Raw genomic sequence first — 19,983 nt, forward strand, 5'->3', positions numbered from 1 at the left:
GTTTGGCTTACAGAACAATACCCAGTGACACACTACTCTGTTATCCTTCTCTTTTATTCCCATATTTGTTGGAATTGCCTTGTGCAGGTGGGGAAGTGCTGTCCCCTATGCACCCAGCTGGTTTAATCCCATCTCCCATATTCTTATTAATGTGTTTGGATATCACCTGAAAGAGAACCTTTGGGAATTAAACCTGGCCCCTGTTACTGCCAGTCAGCGGGAAGGCAAGAAGTTTACATTAGATTAGCATTTAATCTGAATGCTTGTCAATATAAAAATTTGCTTCTTTCAGTCACATGTTCTGAACATGCATAAGGCATACATTCCATTTAAAACTGACAAGAGACATATAAATCTCTTTCATTTCACTGCACCAACACTGAGCCTCAGAAAAGAAAGTTACAAAAATAATCTTATCCTGCACTTAATCCTCCTTTATTCTTACTTGCAAAAATGCACCCATTTTCTCAGCAAAATTACATCAACATTATATTTCTGATAATGAAATAAAATAATGAGATTTTCAAGATATAAAAATAGTCTGCTTCACTTAATGTACAGAAGCTTTATCTTTTGCTTGGGCAGTTCCCCTTGGTACCATATGCAAAGTGAGGACTGAGTATATTTCAGTGAGATAAAGATCACATTGTCTCTCTGGAGAAGAAAACAGTTTACAATCAACAAAGTTTACCTTCCAAGAGTCTGAGTTCAGACTGGGTGTAATGCAGTTTTAGAGGCAACTGCACAACTGATCTAGAAATAGTATTGTAAGCCACATTCAAATGGCTCCACTCAACCCAGCCAGCACTTTCTGCAGCCCTTTTATCACTGGGCAAATTGTTCACTTAATATAAACTGACATGGACCCACTGCCTTGTAGCTACAGATTTATAGTAGCTGAAAACATATTCCATTAAAAAACATTAGCAGCCTTTACTGAGCCTCCTGATTATTTTTAAGTGTGACTATTCAGAAATACACAAATATTACAGATTAAATCCAATGCCACAAACCATTCTCTGCGATGTTTTGGAGCTATGTGATATTGCTACATAACTTACCTACTTCAAAGTGCAGTAAATCTGCTATTTCAAGTTCCATCAGACTCAAAATTGTAAACAGGCTTATGGTTTTTATTGTTGTAAACACATATGCCCCAGGCATACATATCTTGGTTTGTCCAAAAACTGAAACAATGAAGAAAACAAAAAACCCCAGCCTTAGATGGCAAGTCAACAGAAATCCTAAATGAAGTTAACTCTTACCCACACACACTCCAAATATACCCTTAGAAGCACCCTCACAATTAAGCATTTTGAGAACAGTTCATAAGGCCTTTGACTTCAATCTTGCCTGACAAGGCTTCAGTATCAAACTCAGTGAGACGCTCCGTGGTTGCACTGATTTTACATCCCAGTGTCCTCCAGCAAAATCTTTCCCAATTTTCCAGCCCAACACTGTGAGCCACTTCCCAAATGGTCCTGAGCAAATTACAGGGGTCCACTTCCTCCAGGTGCTCCCGAACAGCAGCGAGCCTCTCCTCCAAAGGCACTTCTGGTACAGCAAAAAGGCACTCACAGAGGCACACAGCAGCAGGATGAAATTCATGTCTTGTCTTGCATTGTGATAATTTCTTCAAATCTCTTGAGTTCCTCACTCTCCCTTCCAGATTCAGATATGTCTTTAGAGTTCCATCATTTTAGCTTAGGCTTGGAGCCAGTCTCTGGAACCACCACAGAAACCAAGAATGAACAGGTCTGAAGTGCTCCAGAAGGTTCCTGAGATTAGGTGTGTCTTTCATTTAAAAAGTGTGCTCAACAGTATAAATCTATAGTAGAAATGAGCTGATGTATCTAAAGCATGATAACATCCCTGACTGAAAAAACTCACCATTTAAAAGACTGGTGTAGCCTCATTATTACAAAATAGGTGCAAGCTGAGATTAATACCCATGCCATGGTTTTTTGTGAGGCAGAGAGCCTACACCAGCTGAGAAATGGGTATGGTGGTTACTTAAAGGCCAAAATTTAAAGAAATTTGCATTACATAATTTTTGGAAGGGACTACTGATTTTTCATATGCTCAGGGGAGATCTTGATTTTGAAAATGCAAAGTTCTCATTCTCTGACAGAGGTCAGTTTACAGGTTTCAGAAGCAAGAAACATCAGTAACAGGAAATGCAGGGTTCTATTTCTTGTAGAATCTATAAACTTAGATTACATCAAAATATTTTTCAAAAAACTGAAAGAAAAATTCTTCATAATATGTCTGCATGAGTGATTTGCTTAATTTCAAAACAAAATAAATCCTAACTTCATATAGTATACTTCAGGTTCCCAAGTGCTTTCCAAACACAATAGTGTGCAAGTTACAGGTAGAGATTGTGCTGAAAATCCACCCTACCCCCCAAGGGTGAAGTACATTGTGAGTTAATACTTGGATGGTGCATCATGAATTGGACTCAATGACTCTTGTGAGTATTTTCCAATTCAGAACCTTCAAAGATTATCTGGTCACATTTACTCTTTTTTTTTCCTCTTAAGTTACAAATGCATAAAATCTGCCATGACCAAAATCACAGCTTCCCATGAATCACTGAAAAAAACCAAAAAACAAACAAAAAACCCTAAGCCTTCAATAGCTTGCATTTCTGAACACATGTTATGTCTTTTCTAGCACAGTGCATGGAATTAGGTGTATATTTGCACAATGGTCTCCTCTCTTGATTTTATTACTGGCTATGTCAGAATTATCCTTTGTCCTTTTTGATAAAATGTGGGCAGAGAAATGACCTAGAAAACTCTCACAGAGTTGTTGATGGGATGTGAGTCTGTATTTGGAAAGCCACTGCATTCAGAGCTTTCAGACAGAGGTGTCCTTTTTGTGGTTGTCCAAGTTCTCTGTGTTTTGATGGCTTCTCCTGGTAAAAGCAGAACAAATGATACATGAACACTCTTCTGGCTTTCACTGCTGACTCATCAAGCTGAGTTTGGCAATCTCAAACAGCTGAGAATGCCCAGCAAGGTGTGGCTGTTCTGGACAATGAGTGAAGCTCCTGAACAGAGGGACCAGTCCCATTTTAGATTGTTTACCCTGTCCCCTCCAGTCTGCACAGAGACCTTTGTCATATCTGTTAACCCTAGGCACATATCTTGGATATTTTAGGGCATGAATTGGTCCCAGGAGCTCTTGCTGAGGTCCTGGAATGGACCTCTTAGCATGGAAATCAGTTTCCAATTCCAGTAAATTGGGATAATAAAACCAAGACAAAGGAACAACCTATTTTTTTTTTTATTTTTTTTTTGGTATTTTATCCATCAGTCTGCTAGGACTGTCCTTATGTATGTCCTCAAGAGTTGACAGAAGTGGATGAATTTGAGCTAGACAAGATTTTCCTTGGAGAAGGACAAAAAGGGAGGAAGGGAGAGTGACAGACTAAAAAGGGAAAGAATAGCTCAAAGCTGACCTCTTTTTTTCTCCCACAATCTTTTCTGCCTACACTTCTAAATGGTTTGGATGTTTCTTGTATCCCATAAACACCAAGAATGCAGTCAACAACATAACATTTTCTTCTATATAAAAGTAAATTGTAGCTATTCACATTACCCCCACAAATTTAATCTATGTAGAATATTCCTCTTTTCTGGCCTGAAACAATGTACCACAATAGTGCTTTGTGAGCCACTCCAGAGAAAATGTAAATAGAGCAGCTGAAATTTCTGATAAATGGTCCTCTAAGCAGGTTGTACTGCACTACAAAAAAGAAATACTGGAACATGTCATGGTACCATTCCATTAATAATTTGACTAAGAGCACATTGTTTTATTTTGTTGTAAGGACTATAGGGGTTCCTTACAATAATAATTTTCCCAGTATGATTAAGAGCTGCTGTGGGGGTGTTGCTGCTGTTTTACTGCCAGCCCAAACTTACCTTAACTCTTCAAGGGCAAGCTTTGTTTCTTTCCGACTTTCTTCAGTGATGGGGTAGAAAAGGAGTATAAATAAACCTAAAAGGATGAGGATGGCAGGGACTGCTCCAATGAGGAGTTTCAGTGTGAGGATCACATCATCTGACTGTCTGCATATCCCTGGCTTGTACCCAGTAAACCTAAACAAATGGAAACAAGTGGTGTGTGTATGTCCAAAGCTAAAAGGCTGTTGTTCACCTGGAGGCTTCCTTCTCCCACCCTCCCCACTCTTCAAGGCTTTTCTTCCATTTTCCCTACACCTTTCTTCCTTCTCCCCACTACATTTCAAATTGTGTTTTTCAAACCTCATTTTTGTGCTTGACTTCAGATAACTGCATTATCTCTGTATTTTCTTGTTATTATATATAACATTTAGGTTCATTATTTGAAATCTATCAAATTGTTTGCATACTTTTAAAGAAAGGATTGTGGAATCCCATGTAAGGAAATAAACTGATGCCCAGCAAGTTCCACCTGAACATGAGGCAGAACTTCTTTCCTGTGCAATGACTGAGCCCTGAACAGATTGTCCAGAGAGGCCGTGGAGTCTCCCTCACTGGAGATATTCCAGAACTGCCTGGACACAATCCTGTGCCTGTGCTCTGGGATCACTCTGCTTGAGAAAGGAAGGTTGGAAGCAGATGAGCCACTGTGGTCCCTTCCAGCCTACCCATTCTGTGATTCTGTGGTTATGTGAAATTAATCTGTTATGTGTTTCCTATTAATATTCAGCAAAGTATTCAAGCTCTGCTTTAAAAGCATGGAAGTAATTTCACCAATTTCAACAGCAATAATTAATTTTAATTTAAACACACACTTAAGCACTCGTCTCAAGATAGACAAATTTACTCAAGTGCTCAGAGTTAGGTACACTTCATTGATTCAGGGCTTCCATGCAGTCCCACAACTGCTGATATCATCAAATTCCTACTCCCAATTTGTGGAATGAGTTTTTCTTCTGAACATCCACCCAATGAAAGCTCATTTGGCATCGCTCTGTCTTCTGTGTTCTCCCACAAACATCTGCCTTGGCAAATTGCTGGGACACAACTGGAATGCAATTGAAAAGGAACTAATTGGGGAACAGTGAATTGTTTGAAGGTTTTAGCAATAAGCAGTTAAATCCCTAAGCCCAAAATGTTCAGCCAACATTGCCTGTTATTTAGCAATTTCAGCTCAAGGCCCCAAAGCAAAACATTCTGGTTACCAGAACCTAATCTGGAGCTGAGGGCTAGATTTCCCTTCTAAGTATTTATTGTGTGCTGTAGCAGGGACAGGCACAGGCCCTTTCTGCCAGGTCTTGCACAAAGGCAGGGCAGAAGATGCCTGGCCACTTACTCAGCCTGTCTGGTCAGAACAGACAAGACCAAGTGGAAAGAGACCATAAACCCCCTCCTAAAGTGACATGGTCTAGGGGACAGGGAGAGCTGTGAGAAAGGCTGTTCCTGACCCTGTCAGTATCCAGGTCCCTAAAACCATCCAGGAACAGGTGATCCTTTCATGCTGAACAGGTCTCTGGCATCCCTGAAAGAACTCCAACCCATGTAAAGCCTTACAAGCTCATAGAAATAGTCCAGTTCAGGTGCAACAGGGAATGCACAAAGCACCTGTATCACCTGTGGGGCACCTTCATCTGCTGCACTGTTGTGTTTCGTTCTTTATTCATATAAGCCACTAAAATTTACATGAGTAATTGAAAAGAGGAAAATCTAAAGGGAAGTCAGGTTTGTCTGAGTAGAACCATGTCAGGGCAAGTAACAATGCTCAGTTGTCTGGCCTAGATGGCACCAATCCTGTCTTTAGTGGTCAGCCATCTGGAGCTGCTGGCACTTTCAGGCTCAGGGCATGAATGCAATTAACTCCACAGGGTAAAAGTGTTGTAACCTCAGAATGCTTTCAGAGTAGGTCCACTAAGTGGAAACACAGTGTTACTTACTCCAGTCCTGCTGCAGAAATTCCTAAGCCAATTCCTGCTGACATCTTGGTAAAAAAAACATAAGAAGAATAGAAAATGGTTTCATGTCCTTTCCCATGAGGATTCTGCAGGCGAAAGTTATCAACAACATCAGGCAGCATTGACCTAGAAGTGAGCAAGATAAAAGAAAAACTCAATCCAAAATTTCTTTTCAAAGTCCAAACTTAATGAAATAGAGCACAGCCCTCCTCCATTTTTAAGCTGATTGATGTAGCCATGCACATGAAAGAATCCAGTTCAAAAGGTTCTACTCCTGGAAAGGAGGGCAAAAAATGTAAGAAAAGCATGGCCATATATTACAATGTGGAAAATCACTGAATAGCCATCAAACAGCCACCATCAAACACTTGAGAGGTGACATAATTTCCTAATCTGCCTGTCATTCCAACCAGAAGTTGTGATATTAAAAAAGAACAACAAAACCCCCACCACATTTCTTAAGATTTCAAGGGACTCTGAATGTCTGAATAGTTGCACCCTGAAATAACTCTTCTGACAAGGTAACAACATTTTCAGAAACCAATGAAACCTATTCTATTTCTATTTCTATTTCAAAGACACTGAATTAGGTAATGGAGAATTAGAATGGAAGCTGCTTGAATGTTAATTGTGAGTTGACATTTTATTTCCAATATATGTAATCATTTACTGTTGGAAGAAGAAAGGTCTTCTCACCCTCTGTGCAGAAAAGCTTACATAGTCTGGCAACTAATTTTAAACTATGTATTTCATGATCTCTTGGAATTTTCAGGGCATTATACAAACAAGTTATGAAAAACAGTGCCCTCAGCAATGGTCTTGCTTTCTGGTTAATGTGATATCAATAACAATTATTCAGTCTGAAGAGGAAATGTCCTTCCATGCTCATCCTTGAGTTGTTTTTCCCCACTTATTTTCAGTCCTCAGGTGCAAAGGACCTTGAATTCTTGGTTTCTTATAATCATAACCTTGTGCATGTGATCCATAACAAAGGACTACTCAAGCAGGGACACACAGAATCATGGAATGGTTTGGGTTGGAAGGGACCTTAAAGCTCATCTCATTCCATCCCCCTGCCATGAGCAGGGAAACCTTCCACTATCCCAGGCTGCTCCAAGCCTCATCCAGCCTGACCTTAAACACTCCCAGGGATGGGGTATCCACAGCTTCTCTGGGCAACCTGTTCCAGGGCCTCACCACCCTCACAGTAAAGAAATTCTTTCTAGAATCTAATCTATCATCTTTCAGTTTAAAGCCATTACCCCTTGTTCTATAACTACATGCCCTTATAAAAAGTAAGGTTAGCCATAGTTTGCCTTATGTGTCCTCTGCTACATTCTTAATTGCTCAGCATTGATTTGCCTAACTTCATAATTCCTGAAGCAATGTTATCACACGTTGTATAGCTACTTAGATTATTGATTAATTTAAACGCTCTCATGTACAAAAAGCAGCTACAGTTATGGTGGATGTTATCTGTTAACAACAGGGCAACAAACTCATATCACTGCATATAACATTCACAACAAAACCAAAAAAAGATTCTTAGAAGAAGTGACTCCTGACATATTCTGCCTTTTTCAGAGGCAAATTCTATGCAGAAGTACATACATGTAATGCAGAAATACATCCATTCCCCACCTTAAGTGTAAAATTCTCCTACCATGGCAAGAGAAGAGATGCTGCAATGCTCAGACCAGAGACGAAGGCCACGAAGTAAGCCAGGATCAGGTTTGGAATGGTCACTAGCATGACTGCAAAAGGAATCATCCACTGAAGAAGAAAAGCATTATATCCAGGTTACAGCATACACTGCTCAATGCTATACAGATTGTTCCCTTCAAAATACAAAACTATGTTACAGAACAGCTCACACACAGCAATGTCTCACACTTCAGTACTGCATTTCCAAAAAGCCCTGAGCCAATCTGTATTTAACTGCCCAGAATAATTGAGAAAAGTAGGACGATTGATAGTAGTGTTGTCTCTGTTAGCAGTATTAGAGCTACAGCTGAATTAGGAAATTAAAGAGACCCAAGACCCTATTTACCAGTCTTGAAGCCAACTCACAGACCCTGGCCACATTCATAGTCCTAAACATTCATGGTCTTCAAAAAACCTATGACCATATAAATACTTTCTGTGAAGAGCCCTAAAGTGGTTGATTCCCAAACTGTGCTAGATAGAATAATAGAATGGTTTGGTTTGGATGGAACCTTTAAAGATTATCTTATTCTAGTCTCCCTGGTACGGGTAGGGAAACCTTCCACTAGACCAGGCTGCTCCAAGCTCCATCCAAATGTTCAAGCCCTGGTCTTGAACCCTTCCAGGGATGGGGCACGCACATCTTCTCTGGGCAACCTGTGCCAGGGCCTCTCCATCCTCAGAGCAGAGAATTTCTTCCTAGTATCCAATCTTAATCTACCTATCAGGTTAAAGCCATTCCCCTTTGTCCTATCACTCCATGCCCCTGTAGGAAGTCCCTTTCCAGCTCTCTTGAAGCTGCTTTAGGCACTGGAAGGGGCTGTAAGGTCTTCCCAGAGCCTTTTCTTCTTCAGGCTAAACAGCCCTAGCCCTCTCAGCCTGTCTTCATAGTACAGGTGCTCTAACCCTTTGACCATTTTTGTGGTCCTCCTTTGGACTCATTCCACCAGGTCCACAATCTTCTGAGGTTGTGGTTCCCAGAGCTGGATGCAGCCTGGCAGGAGGGGGTCTCATGAGAGCAGAGCAGAGGGACAGAATCCTCTCCCCCAGCTGCTGCCCACACTGTTTTTGAAGTATTTGGTTTTGTAAGCTGCAAGTTCACATTGCTGGGTCATCTTGAGCATCTTGTCAACCAACACCTGCATTTCTTTCTCCTCAGGGCTGCTCTCAATCCATTCAATGCCCAGACTGTTTCTGTGTTTGTGATCTCCACGACCCAGGTGCAGGATCTTGTGCTTGGCCTTGCTGAACTTCCTGAGGTTCCCACAGTCCCACCTCTCAAGCCTGTCCAGGCCTCTCAGGATGGCATCCCTTCCCTCCAGCGTGTCACCTGCACCACACAGATCAGCAAACCTGCTGAGGGTGCCTCAGTCCCTCTCTCCATGTCCCTGACAAGGAGGTTGAACAGCCCTGGTGCCAGTACAGACCCCTGGGGATGACACTCCTCACTGGCCCCCACCTGGACATTGAGCCACTGACCACAGCTCTTTGGGTGCCACCAGCCAGCAAATTCCTCATGCACTGACTGATCCATCCACCAAATCCATGCCCCTCCAGCTTACAGACAAGGATGACATGCAGGACAGTGTAAAATGCTTTGCACAAGTCCAGACACTTTCAGCTGCTCCTCCCTTATCCATGAACACTGATAATTCTCAGGAGATTGCTAATCAGCTTGGGCAAAGATTTTTCTGCCAGTTAAATAACAGAGATGACCAAATGTCCATTTCTATTCTAGGACACTGGAGCTATTTAATTTACTATTAGAGATAATGCCTTAAAGCATCCTCACACTGCATTTCAAGGGGAGTGGCAGGGCTTCAGTGGTAATTTTAAACTGTAAATACAGTATTTCACAGAATATCTTCAGTCTTGATAAGGAAAAATTTGCTTTCATTTCCAATCACCACTTGAAAGCCATTTACTCAGCAATAAATAAACCCAAAAGTCAGAGTGGTTTACTCCACTCCCCACAGCCGGATCCACTCATGACATTGCATGACAGCCACAGAGGTTATCCTCAAAACCAAATTAATTTGGGATGCCTGGGATTTGTTTTCTGGCAGTAGTTACAGTCGCTAGATTTCTTCAACTTCAACTTGAAGCAATGGGCTTACAGGACTGAAAATCCACTTTTTAAAATGCTGATTGAATGCCTACTGCCCAGCTGTCCCACACCCGTCACATGCTCCATCTCCCACGCCTGTGAACCACAGGCACAGCAGCACATGTAGAATCCAGAACCAGGGGCTTATCTACAGGGCTTTTTAATGATGGGGATTAGTTTAACATTAAGTGTTTCAATCCTCTATACGTGCAGCTTGGGAGCTGAGGACATAAGAGCTTTCACAGAGAGTGATTCCCCAAAGCACTGCTATTTACAGTTCTGTATGATAAGTGATTCTGGGAGTCCTAGAGTCTAATCCATTATGTTTATGTTTTAAATGCATTTCCCATCTAAAGCATTTGCTCCCAAGCTAAGGAGGCAGAAAATAACCTTTTCTGACTGCAAGTTCCCAGCACAGGCAGATAATCCTTGCATTAGGCTGGTGTTGTGGCAAAATCGTTATTTCACCACAAGAGAGCACTCCAGCAATATCAGATTTTATGCTGTCTATAAGCAATTTTATGACTGCCTTATGCTCCACATGGGGCACCCACTCAGAAACCAAAGCACTTAACCAAAATTCCAGATCGATACTAATAATCATTGTAACTGTAATTTCCTGGAGAAAGAGCAGCAGGGCCAGCAGGACTGAGGTTACAATGCCCTAAAGCTTTGTTCATGCAGTGGCAGCGCAGTCATGGGGGCAGTGCTCCCACTGCAATAAACAGCTAATGCAGTTCCTTCTTTCTCACTTGCAAAGCAAATACTCTGTTATTGGCATCTGCTCCCTTGTCACAGGGCTGCTGCCCTCTGGGTTATGAACCAGATCCCACAGTTATCCCGTGCCTTCCATCCGTGCCCTGGCAGCACCATGCAAGGTGACCCTGCTGGGATGCTGAGGGTGGCACTGGTCTCTGCAGCAGCACCTTGTGAAGGGCAAATCAGGAAAAGGTGCAGGGAGGATGTGAGTGGAAACAGGATGGGAGAGTGGAAATGGGGCTGCAGAGCCAGGACTCATCCAAAGGCATCTCTCCATGCTGCACAGCGCTCATAGATAGCAAATAAACAATTGCATATCTGTAAGGAGGTGCTCTTGTTTTTACTAAATCCTACAAAACCCACGGCCAAAAGATAGTATTGGCGAGGATGGAAGCTAGAGTTGAGGGAGAGAGCCATCTTTGCTTTTAGACACCTTGCCAAAACTATGAACCACAGTTCTTAAAATTTTTCGCAACAACTTCAATTCCAGTCACCAGCTGAGACTTACTGAAAGTTCAGTGTTTGCCCCGTGAGGGCAGAGTAGACACCTAAATGAACACGGCACATGGAAGCTGAAGGAAATAAACAGGAGAGAATAATTTCCAGCTTGTGCACCCACCTGGTTGTGGATGCTATCCACAACATGCTAAGAATGATATCAAGGATCCTGCTTGGGAGCAGGCTAATTCCTGATAATTCCAGAAATTCTAGGTTTAAACTTCTAGGAACTTGAGATACTTAATCAGTAGTTAGACTTGTTGGTCATCTCTTCTGGGGGAATGGGTAAAAAGGGAGAAATATCAGTGGAAGAAACCCAAGATTCTTTGCTTATCTATCAGCTTCTAAATTTTTTGAGGGGTCTCTTCAACATAGACTCACCTTAACAGGAAAAATTAGTCAGGAGCACTGTGACTTTTTTTTCAGGAAACTGAATTTCCAATCACATGTTCACCCTGAAAGCTGAGTGAGGTTTTAGAGGAAAAAAAAAAAGTTTTCTTCCCTGTCTCCTTCCCTTCCAGTAGAACATTCCCCAATGACAAACTTAGGAGCTTTAAATGATGTGCTTTTATTTCATAGTGGGAGAGCACAGATTAGTTGTACAGATCACACCAGGTGGTAGGGTAGAAAGCTCCTGTGATGCATTGTCAGACACAAAATCCATCACTGAGCACACACTGAGTCCCCTGAGAAATGTCTCCAAGGTGAAACAGAGAGGTGGCTTTTTTTAATCCATCCCCCACTTAGACCATAACAGTCAAGCAACTCAACTGTAAAATTAAGTTAAACCATGTTTACAGAGGTGCTGACAGGCTTTCCAGTCATGTAAAACTAAATTTATAGAGCCAAGTTAGTTGAATAAAGTATTTTTTGTAGCCAAGTAGACAGAGGAGGAGATTTCCTAAGGAGGAAATCTGCATTCCCAGGTCTAGTCAATGGGCCAATACTGCTTTTGGCAATTCTCTTTACTCAAGTGGTAAAAAGAAATAAAGATGGGCCTCAAATTCCAGATACCTACTTCAAAACACATAACAATTCAACATATTTGGAACTTGGGTTTTCAAGTTACTTCTGATTCTCTGGAAGTTATTACAACACAGCTTTTAATTCCAAAAATTATAACTGTTCAACTCTGTCACCAGACCTAAATTTTTCAGCTTTGTTCAAATTTTGACATATAGCTTTGGGCTGGATTTTTCAAGTCCTCCTGCTTTGTTGTGCACAAGGCAATTTTTCTTTCCTCTTTCATAAGTAATTGAAGGTAAACAGGGGGAAAATGGGGAGGAACAGGCCTATACAATAACTCACCAAGGATGATGACAGAAAATTGCTGCTGTCTGCACTAAGTAAGGGACTTAAAATAATCCATCAGTGACAAGGGCAGGCTCACTGAGCTGGCTTTGCAGACTGTGTCAGAGTTAAACTAGGCTTCTTTTCTCAGGTAGGTCACCTTTTTCTTTACTTCACTAATAACTCTCCCTCCCTATTCAGAGGGATGTGGATGCTCCTAGAGGGGGTGTCTAACAGACTCTTGTTTCCTTCTGTGAGAATGAATTACAAACACCTCAGCAGCATATAACAAAGACAAAACAAGCCTTGCACAACAGATAACTTGTCAACATGAGGCAACTCAGATCTGAATTTATAAAACCTTATTGGAGCTCAGTTCTGAGAGCTTCAAATGAGGAGAATTTGTGCAGATTCTTAAATAAACTGGGACCTCCTTCCGGCATCAATCCATTTCTCAAAAGTTTCCCTTGGAAACTTGGAATCTGTCTGAAATTTGGTATAGTGATTTAAAACAAACTCTGGAACGGAGCAAATTTCACATAGATTGATGTTACAAGCACTTGAAAGAGCTCCTGAAGTGGCTCGTTGTCAAGCGAAATGAGCACAAGCAGAATTTTTTTTTCTCAGAGGATTTGCTTACCGAAATCCCACATGCTGCACACTTCTTGCCAAATCTCTGCAGAAACTTCTGCCAGAAGGGAACGCTCACGACTGCTGATACCTACAAGGGACAAAAACCTGCATCTGTACTGTGCTTACTTCCACTGTCTTCTTCAGCTCTAGAGCTCACAGACATTTTTTTGTCTAGTACCTAAAATCCTGAAAGGAAGGTAAACATGGAGATTCTTGTTTTTCCTCATTTTTTGAGTGAGTTTTTAAAATTCATTGTTAAGCTATCCATCAGAGGGTTTTCTACAGTCAAATCTCAGAAAATAGTGTCTTAAAATTTCCTTTTGTAATGCAAGACACAGCAGTCATAGCTGCGCTCAGTCATTAAAGTTCAAACATGCTGCAAACAGCCACACTTGGTGCTAATGCCTTTTGCCACACTTCTTGAACCTGACAAATGATGAGTGAATTTAGCTCTACCCCATGGTACAGGAAGAAAGTTGAAGTGCAAGATGAACCCATCCTAAGACATACTTAAGAGCACATTCCATACAGTGTGTCCCTTCTTAGGAACAATCTGTAAGAGAAATAGTTGCTTGCAGCTGACATTACTGTTTCAGACACTGAAATACTCACCCACAGCAGCAACCACAAGCAATGTAGTACCTATGCACTGAAGTACTGCTACAGCCTTACACTTGACCTCTATTTAAATGTCATCTAATTGTTAGTTATATTTCAGTCTTTACTTACCTTAACTCTACTGTCTCTTGTCTCTCTTCTTGGTGTCCATCACTTGCAGACCCTCAAGATACCCAGCACTCCTCTTTTGCTCTCCAACATCTTGGTTTTTAATGGTTTTGGAAAAGATATGTCTTATAATGTGGGAAAGGATAAGTATCACCTAAGCAAGCAGAATTCTACCTCTGCATGTTAAGAAAAAGATTCTGTGAAAGGATCTCTTTGTCACAGTGCCAATTGCTCTAGAGAGAAATCTTCATATTTCTGGGTATTTTCAATATTTATCCTTGTGAGCTGCCTAGCCCAGAGGAGTTGTGTGTATGAATCTGCAAATTAAAGTTGCTTAATTTTCAGATATAGGACTGGGGAAAGGGACAAAGGAGGTAAAATTCCAGACCTCCTTTCTAGAAGCAGATTCTGCCTTTTATAGAAGCTGTGTCTTACAGGTAAAAACAACAAGGAATGAATTAAGAGCTCCAGATCACTATCTTTTCAGAAGTGCAGTAGGGAACACCAGCTTTACTTCAAACAGACAATGCAAAAGATAGTGCAGCTTCCTAACAGCTCTTCTGAAGCACAAAACTCTTCTTGTCTTCTGTAATTTTGTGCCAAAGCGCAGTGAGAACCAGGTAACATTTGGGAGAGAAGTGCAACTCACCAAGATGGTCACCACCAAATACTGGAAGTGATTGCGGAGGCCGGCAGCGTGAGTGCAGAACAGGACAAAGTTTCCCTGCTCCAGCTGTGGAATTTAAGACATTTGGTGACCACCAAAAGACAAAGGAAAATTTAAAAAATACAAAAATTGCATCACACTCCATGGTAGTTACATATAGTTGGTGACTGATTTGTTAAATGTAGGATTTAGGAGTCTCATTCTTACCTTGTTTGCAACAATTTAAAGAAGCAGTAACTGTCCCATTACCACTGGAATAACATGCCAGTAATACTGGGGCAAGCAAGAGGCAAGCCACACCTAACAGAGCATAAAATTGACCAAAACAGAAATGGCTCTATGAAAGAATTCTGTCTTGAGGCTTTATTCCCTATGTCCCAGTTGCCTTGTGTTGTCTCAGCTGCAGGCTACTGCAAGAAACTGCCCTTTCTCTTCCCCAGCAAGGCCATAAATCTTTCTCCAGAAGCTCTGACTCCAAAACAAGTAACGTTTCAGCTGTAATAACACTCCTGCCAACTTCCTGTAGTAAAGCAGCTGGTTTTGTATGCACCCTCAGCTGTGGAGTGTAGCTTTGGGCCAGATATCTCCCTACATCTGAATCCTCATCAGACGGGAGGATCTAACTGCACTGTGCTATGTGACAGGTGAAGCCACTGCCACCACCATGCTTCTGCAGAACTCAGGGGATTCTGAGCACCAGAATGTGATGGAGGGCCAGCTCCAGCAATTCTGCAGAAGCAGAGTGACAGAGGAGGATTTAATACTGATGCCACAGCAGCATGATCAATTCTTGCTCCCTTTGTGTGCTTGTAGATTACAGGTGGCCAATCACCTGTACACAGATTAGGATATCCAGAAAAGTTGTATCCTTTCTCTATTGCCACAAAACCCTTCCCTAGTTTGTGTCCCTGTTTATGCTGCTCTAATTTTAGATGTAGGATATCACACATTACAGCCAAAGCATCTTTACCTGCCTATTCCTTTTGCTGAGCAGTAATCCACTCTCTAAATTCCACAAAATCAGAAAATCAGTGTCCCTCCCTCAAGTAACAGCAGCAAGGGTTGCTTATGCTGGCTCAACTGGAATAATACAGCTTCCAGCTTCTGCCTCCCCTCACACCTTCCCTTCAGTCTGCACAAACAGCAAAGCACACAGATATGGACTGACAGATGATCTTTTTCTCTCTGGGTGCTGTCAGCAAGTAGTTGGCTGCCAGCAACCAGATGTGCTCTGCATCCCTGCTGGCTGAGGGGATACTGGAAGGATGTGGACAATAAGGGACCTTTCATCTTTCATCTTCTCCCTGTCTCTGCAGTTGCTCACAGTACCTGCAGATCCCAGACATGAGCAGAAATAACTTGTGTTATTGTTTCTCACCCTTGGGTATTCCAGCAAGGACTAGCAGCTGCTGTGCCCAAATCCAGGCCAACAAAAAAGTTCAGCGCTTCTCTGGCAAACAAACTTTTAAGCAGTCCTTCCAAGGAACTTAATAATTCACCAGGATTGCTGGTGAGCACAGCACTGCTCTCTTACATGCCATATTCTTGCCTTCTGTCCTGCTACTCCCTTGATCAATTGTTCATGTGACTAAGAGTCTGTTGGCAAAAATATGATAATTATTTGCTTTTCAAAATAAAGCAAACTTCAACTGATATGTACAAGTTAAGAGTAAAATAATACATTTACGGAATAGAACATGTCCTGAAAGTGAGGCTTAAAAAGCCTGCCGTAGTTATGGGGAGTGAAGGTTTCTAACTGAGTGGCTTTTCTACAGCTCCTCTCTATGGGAGGATGCACTGCATCTTTTTGTGAATTGCAGGTCCTCATTTCAAAATGAGCTTTACCTAACTCTGACACAGGTGAGACCTCCTGCCTCTGAATGTCTTCTCACTCTGACCTAATGCCTTCCCTCACAAAAGACTCCACACGACCCAGTTCAGCCACTGTCTGAGAGCAGTCACCTACACAGAGGAGAGGGGCAACAGTTCAAACAGGGCACACAGAGGGAGGAACAGACAGAAGAGAAAAAACATTCTCTAAGCAACTGAAACCACAGGAGACTGTGGATGGATAACACAGAATGACCCAGATTGGGTCACTAGGACTAGTTCTTCACCTTTTATGGAAAGAAAAAAAAAAAGAACAGAAAAGAAAATAAAAAAAGTCTTTAAATGGTCAGGACTTTGGCTTTGCTTCTCCTTTGTAAGAACCATCTCCAGCCACACAGGACCCCAGGCACCAGAAGAGGATTCTGGTTCCCTACTGATTTACAGGGGAAGGCAACACCCCCCAGATCACCCCTCCAGTCACCAGCCAAAGGTTATTTGCATTTCAGACTCTCCCATGCTGGGAGTGGAACGAGGCCAACAGACAGACTGAGAGGGTCTGAAGTTACCTGAACTGCTGTCGAGATGAGAAGAAATGAAGCTGTAAGCTTCACATATGGACCATGCTTCATGGTGAGCGCAAGCCCCTTACAAAAAGGGATTGCTCTGTCTGAATTTAAGGCATATGGATCTAAGAAAAGCAGAATACATAAAATAAAAATCTTTTCAATAAAGAAATGTGAAATAGCTATTATTAAATTGAGGCATATTTAAATATAACTTACCATCCCTTTCCTTTACTCCAAGGAAAAGGACGACAATTCCAAGGAGATACACACCTGCTATGACCCCTGCTGCAATCATGTAAACTTTTGCCTTTCAAAAGAAAAAAAAGACATTTGAAATTTTGACAGGAGAATGACAAGTCTATATGAAAATTTCAGTCCCTTTTTGGTAAGCCACCTGCAAATGAAGAAATGCCCATCTGCATACAGCCAAATGCATCTGCTGCCTCTCAGAAAAGTGTTCACTTCTGCAGTCCATTTATAAACCACACCTGCCTTAGGATAAATTCAGGGCATATAAGTATATATTTCTTGAAGAAAAAAAAAAAAGCAGCAGTGAACAAAAGAGTTACTGTGTTGGCAACCTGAATGTTTTAAAAATTTGCTTAGGTTGAGACTAACAACAGACATATACAGTCACCTAATCAAAACTGTGCATCATCCACAGAGACATTGTAATTTTCAGTAAGTCCAGTTGATCTGGCTACACAGACTGCAATCTGGAATTTCATGGTGTATGGGAGAGCTCTCAGCACTGATGTAAACATAGTTACTACATTTTCTGCATTTACACACAATGATAATAATGTCACATGATGATAATAATGAATTTTAGAAATCATACTTACATGCAAATGTTTTGAGACTATGGTACCTTGCATGCTGGTTTTCCCAGTTATTTAGTGACATATTCAAGGAAATTCAGAAATCTTTGCTTCCTTTTAGCCAGGGGAACAAACCCTCCAAGAATACCTCCCACACCACCAGATCACATTTATTGTTTCTGACTCTGATTACACTGACTTTGAATTAAAGCTTTAAAAAATATTTTGCTTTAGTATGATGTAATAATTTACCTTATACTGTGTTATCAAAGATAGCTTATAGATCTTCATGAAACAATGATTACTTGATAGGAAAACTGAATTCCAAATTATTGCTTATATATTGTAAATGAAATTATTATAAGTCTAAGAAGAAGTTGGCAAAAAAATGCAATTACAAGAACGTACTTCAAAATATAAAGTACTACACTTAGTATAGGTGCAAATGCATTCAGATGAATCATGTAGAATAGAAAAATTTAAAGAAAACAGCTTTTGTTAAGATGTTTACATTTCAGAAAATAACTTGGTGAGATAAAGGAATGCAGGACTATTCTTTATATGGGATAAAGGTTTGGGATTTTTTTATATCAGAGTTAAAAATTAAGTCACAGAATACTTTCAAGCTGTTGGTTGCACAGAATAGAGAGTGCAGGAGTGGAGATATCTGAATTCACTTAAACAAGGCAATTTCAGCCTGAAATGTAGCTGAGCCAGAAGAGAAGGGGATTAAAAAAATGATAGTAACAGGACTCTTTATGATTTTTATATTTTGAAGCATTTGAATTAAATGTTGTGTTTCATAGGCCATCATTAAATGTAATTTGAGCTTAACTGTCAAGGATACTCATGGTAGGCCAGATAAGATTCTCTAACCCTGAACAAAACTTGTGAGCCCATCTACAACTCTACAACACCAATACCCATGTTTGGTTTCCAGTAATAAAGATCCATTCATAAGCTTATAGTAACAACTTCAGGAGAGCTTAAAATTACCATTTCTTCCATTTCCTTTTTTTTTTCAATAAGGAGCAAAACAATGCCAGTTGTTCATTAAGTGCTTTTTAAAACTAGGTGTGTTCTTGAGCAGATAAGAAATAGTCCTTGTGACAGAGTCAGGGTCATACTCCTGAAGGGCACTAAAAGAAAGTCAAGATTTGCCCTCTTCTAAATATTTCCTGATGGAGGTACTTCAATTTCAATTAGTCTTGCCTCAGCTTGTAACTTAATGCCCATCAGCCCAACAAGCAAAATTCAAGATCCATCAAGATCCAATTCAAGATGTCCTCTTTATTGTGCAATTAATGAGGTGCATATTCTGCTGTGTGGTGTGAACAAAGGGCAGGTTTCCAGTCACATTGCAACTTCAGGTCTGAAAATGTTTGTGTCTAAAAGCTTTTCCATCATTTCCCAGTTTTAGTATCTAGTTTAATGAAAGATATTGCCTCTACCTACAAACTCTGGCTACTTTAGGCTATGGATATTCGCTAGTTTTTCAAAATAAAAAACTATTTAACATTCAACCCATTATGAAGTTTCTTTCTCTATCTCCCTCCTATCTCAAAAAGGACAGGAAAGCACATATGGTTAAACAGAAGGGAAATAAATCAAAATTGTGTAATTTTTTTTCCCCTTGAAAGCCATTTCAGAGGTTTCAAAATAGAAATTGAGGATTTTAGTCTGAAGCAGATTCAGACAGGGAATCAGCTGTGCAATGAAATTCAGCTTGCTCCATGACTTTTCAAGCTACTCATCTTCACAATTCACAGAGGTGTAATAAACACAGTGGTGTTCTACATCAAACCATTGTCCCAGAAGCTAAAAAGGAGGGCAGGATGATGTTCTGTGTCTCATTAAAACACACACTACAAATTACAAGCATCTTCAAAAACACATTATTCAGCCATAAAATGGCATGGCCACTTAGAGAAGCAGCCCAGCTGTCCTCAGACTGTTGCCCAGATCAGCTCTATGGGAAACCTGTGCCAGAAAAACAAGGATCAGGTGGCACAGAAGCAAGGAATAGTGTCTGGGAATGGGGGGAGGCAAGGCTTTGTCCCCTTCCTGGACCACCAGTGCTGATGCCAGAGTATGCAAATCCAAAACACAGATAAAAAACATACCTTAGCTTGTGATTTTACTGCTGCTGAAGCATCATAATAGGAGCTACTCCACTGCATGAGGAAGAGCACAAATATGTACTTCCTCATTTGCATCAAGCATTTGAGATTATATTCAGGCCAAGGAATCTTCTTCAAAGGGTATTTTATATGTTGGGTGGTACTTGCACTGACAGAGCAACAGATGAAAGTATAAAAAGAAAGGATGAATCCAGCAGTTGGTAAATTGGAACCAACAATCCGCTGATTTCACAAGTGACATAGGAAAAAAAAAACAAAACCAAAACACTACACAATGTAATTGTTTAATTCAAGGCCTGTTTCAAGACCACTGCAAAC

The 19,983-nt window shown here is 40.9% G+C and overlaps 1 protein-coding gene across 3 annotated transcripts in view; it reads right to left on the reverse strand.

Annotated features, from left to right (window-relative positions):
- Positions 1-416: 416 nt before the first annotated feature.
- Positions 417-19,983, reverse strand: part of MFSD2B (MFSD2 lysolipid transporter B, sphingolipid) — a 39,236-nt gene continuing 19,669 nt past the window's right edge. For 2 of the 3 annotated variants that reach the window (XM_064411782.1, XM_064411783.1), the window contains exons 7-14: positions 16,920-17,010; positions 16,704-16,825; positions 14,290-14,373; positions 12,922-13,002; positions 7,587-7,696; positions 5,906-6,049; positions 3,933-4,109; positions 417-2,920 (exon numbers count right to left, since the gene is read on the reverse strand). In XM_064411782.1, the coding sequence (XP_064267852.1) occupies positions 2,863-2,920; positions 3,933-4,109; positions 5,906-6,049; positions 7,587-7,696; positions 12,922-13,002; positions 14,290-14,373; positions 16,704-16,825; positions 16,920-17,010 (867 nt within the window). In that variant the 3' untranslated portion in view covers positions 417-2,862. The remainder of the gene's footprint in view (positions 2,921-3,932; positions 4,110-5,905; positions 6,050-7,586; positions 7,697-12,921; positions 13,003-14,289; positions 14,374-16,703; positions 16,826-16,919; positions 17,011-19,983) is intronic. The other variant, XM_064411784.1, reaches the window with a different exon arrangement.

Source organism: Passer domesticus, chromosome 3 (genome assembly GCF_036417665.1).
Source record: "Passer domesticus isolate bPasDom1 chromosome 3, bPasDom1.hap1, whole genome shotgun sequence".
NCBI lineage: Eukaryota > Metazoa > Chordata > Aves > Passeriformes > Passeridae > Passer > Passer domesticus.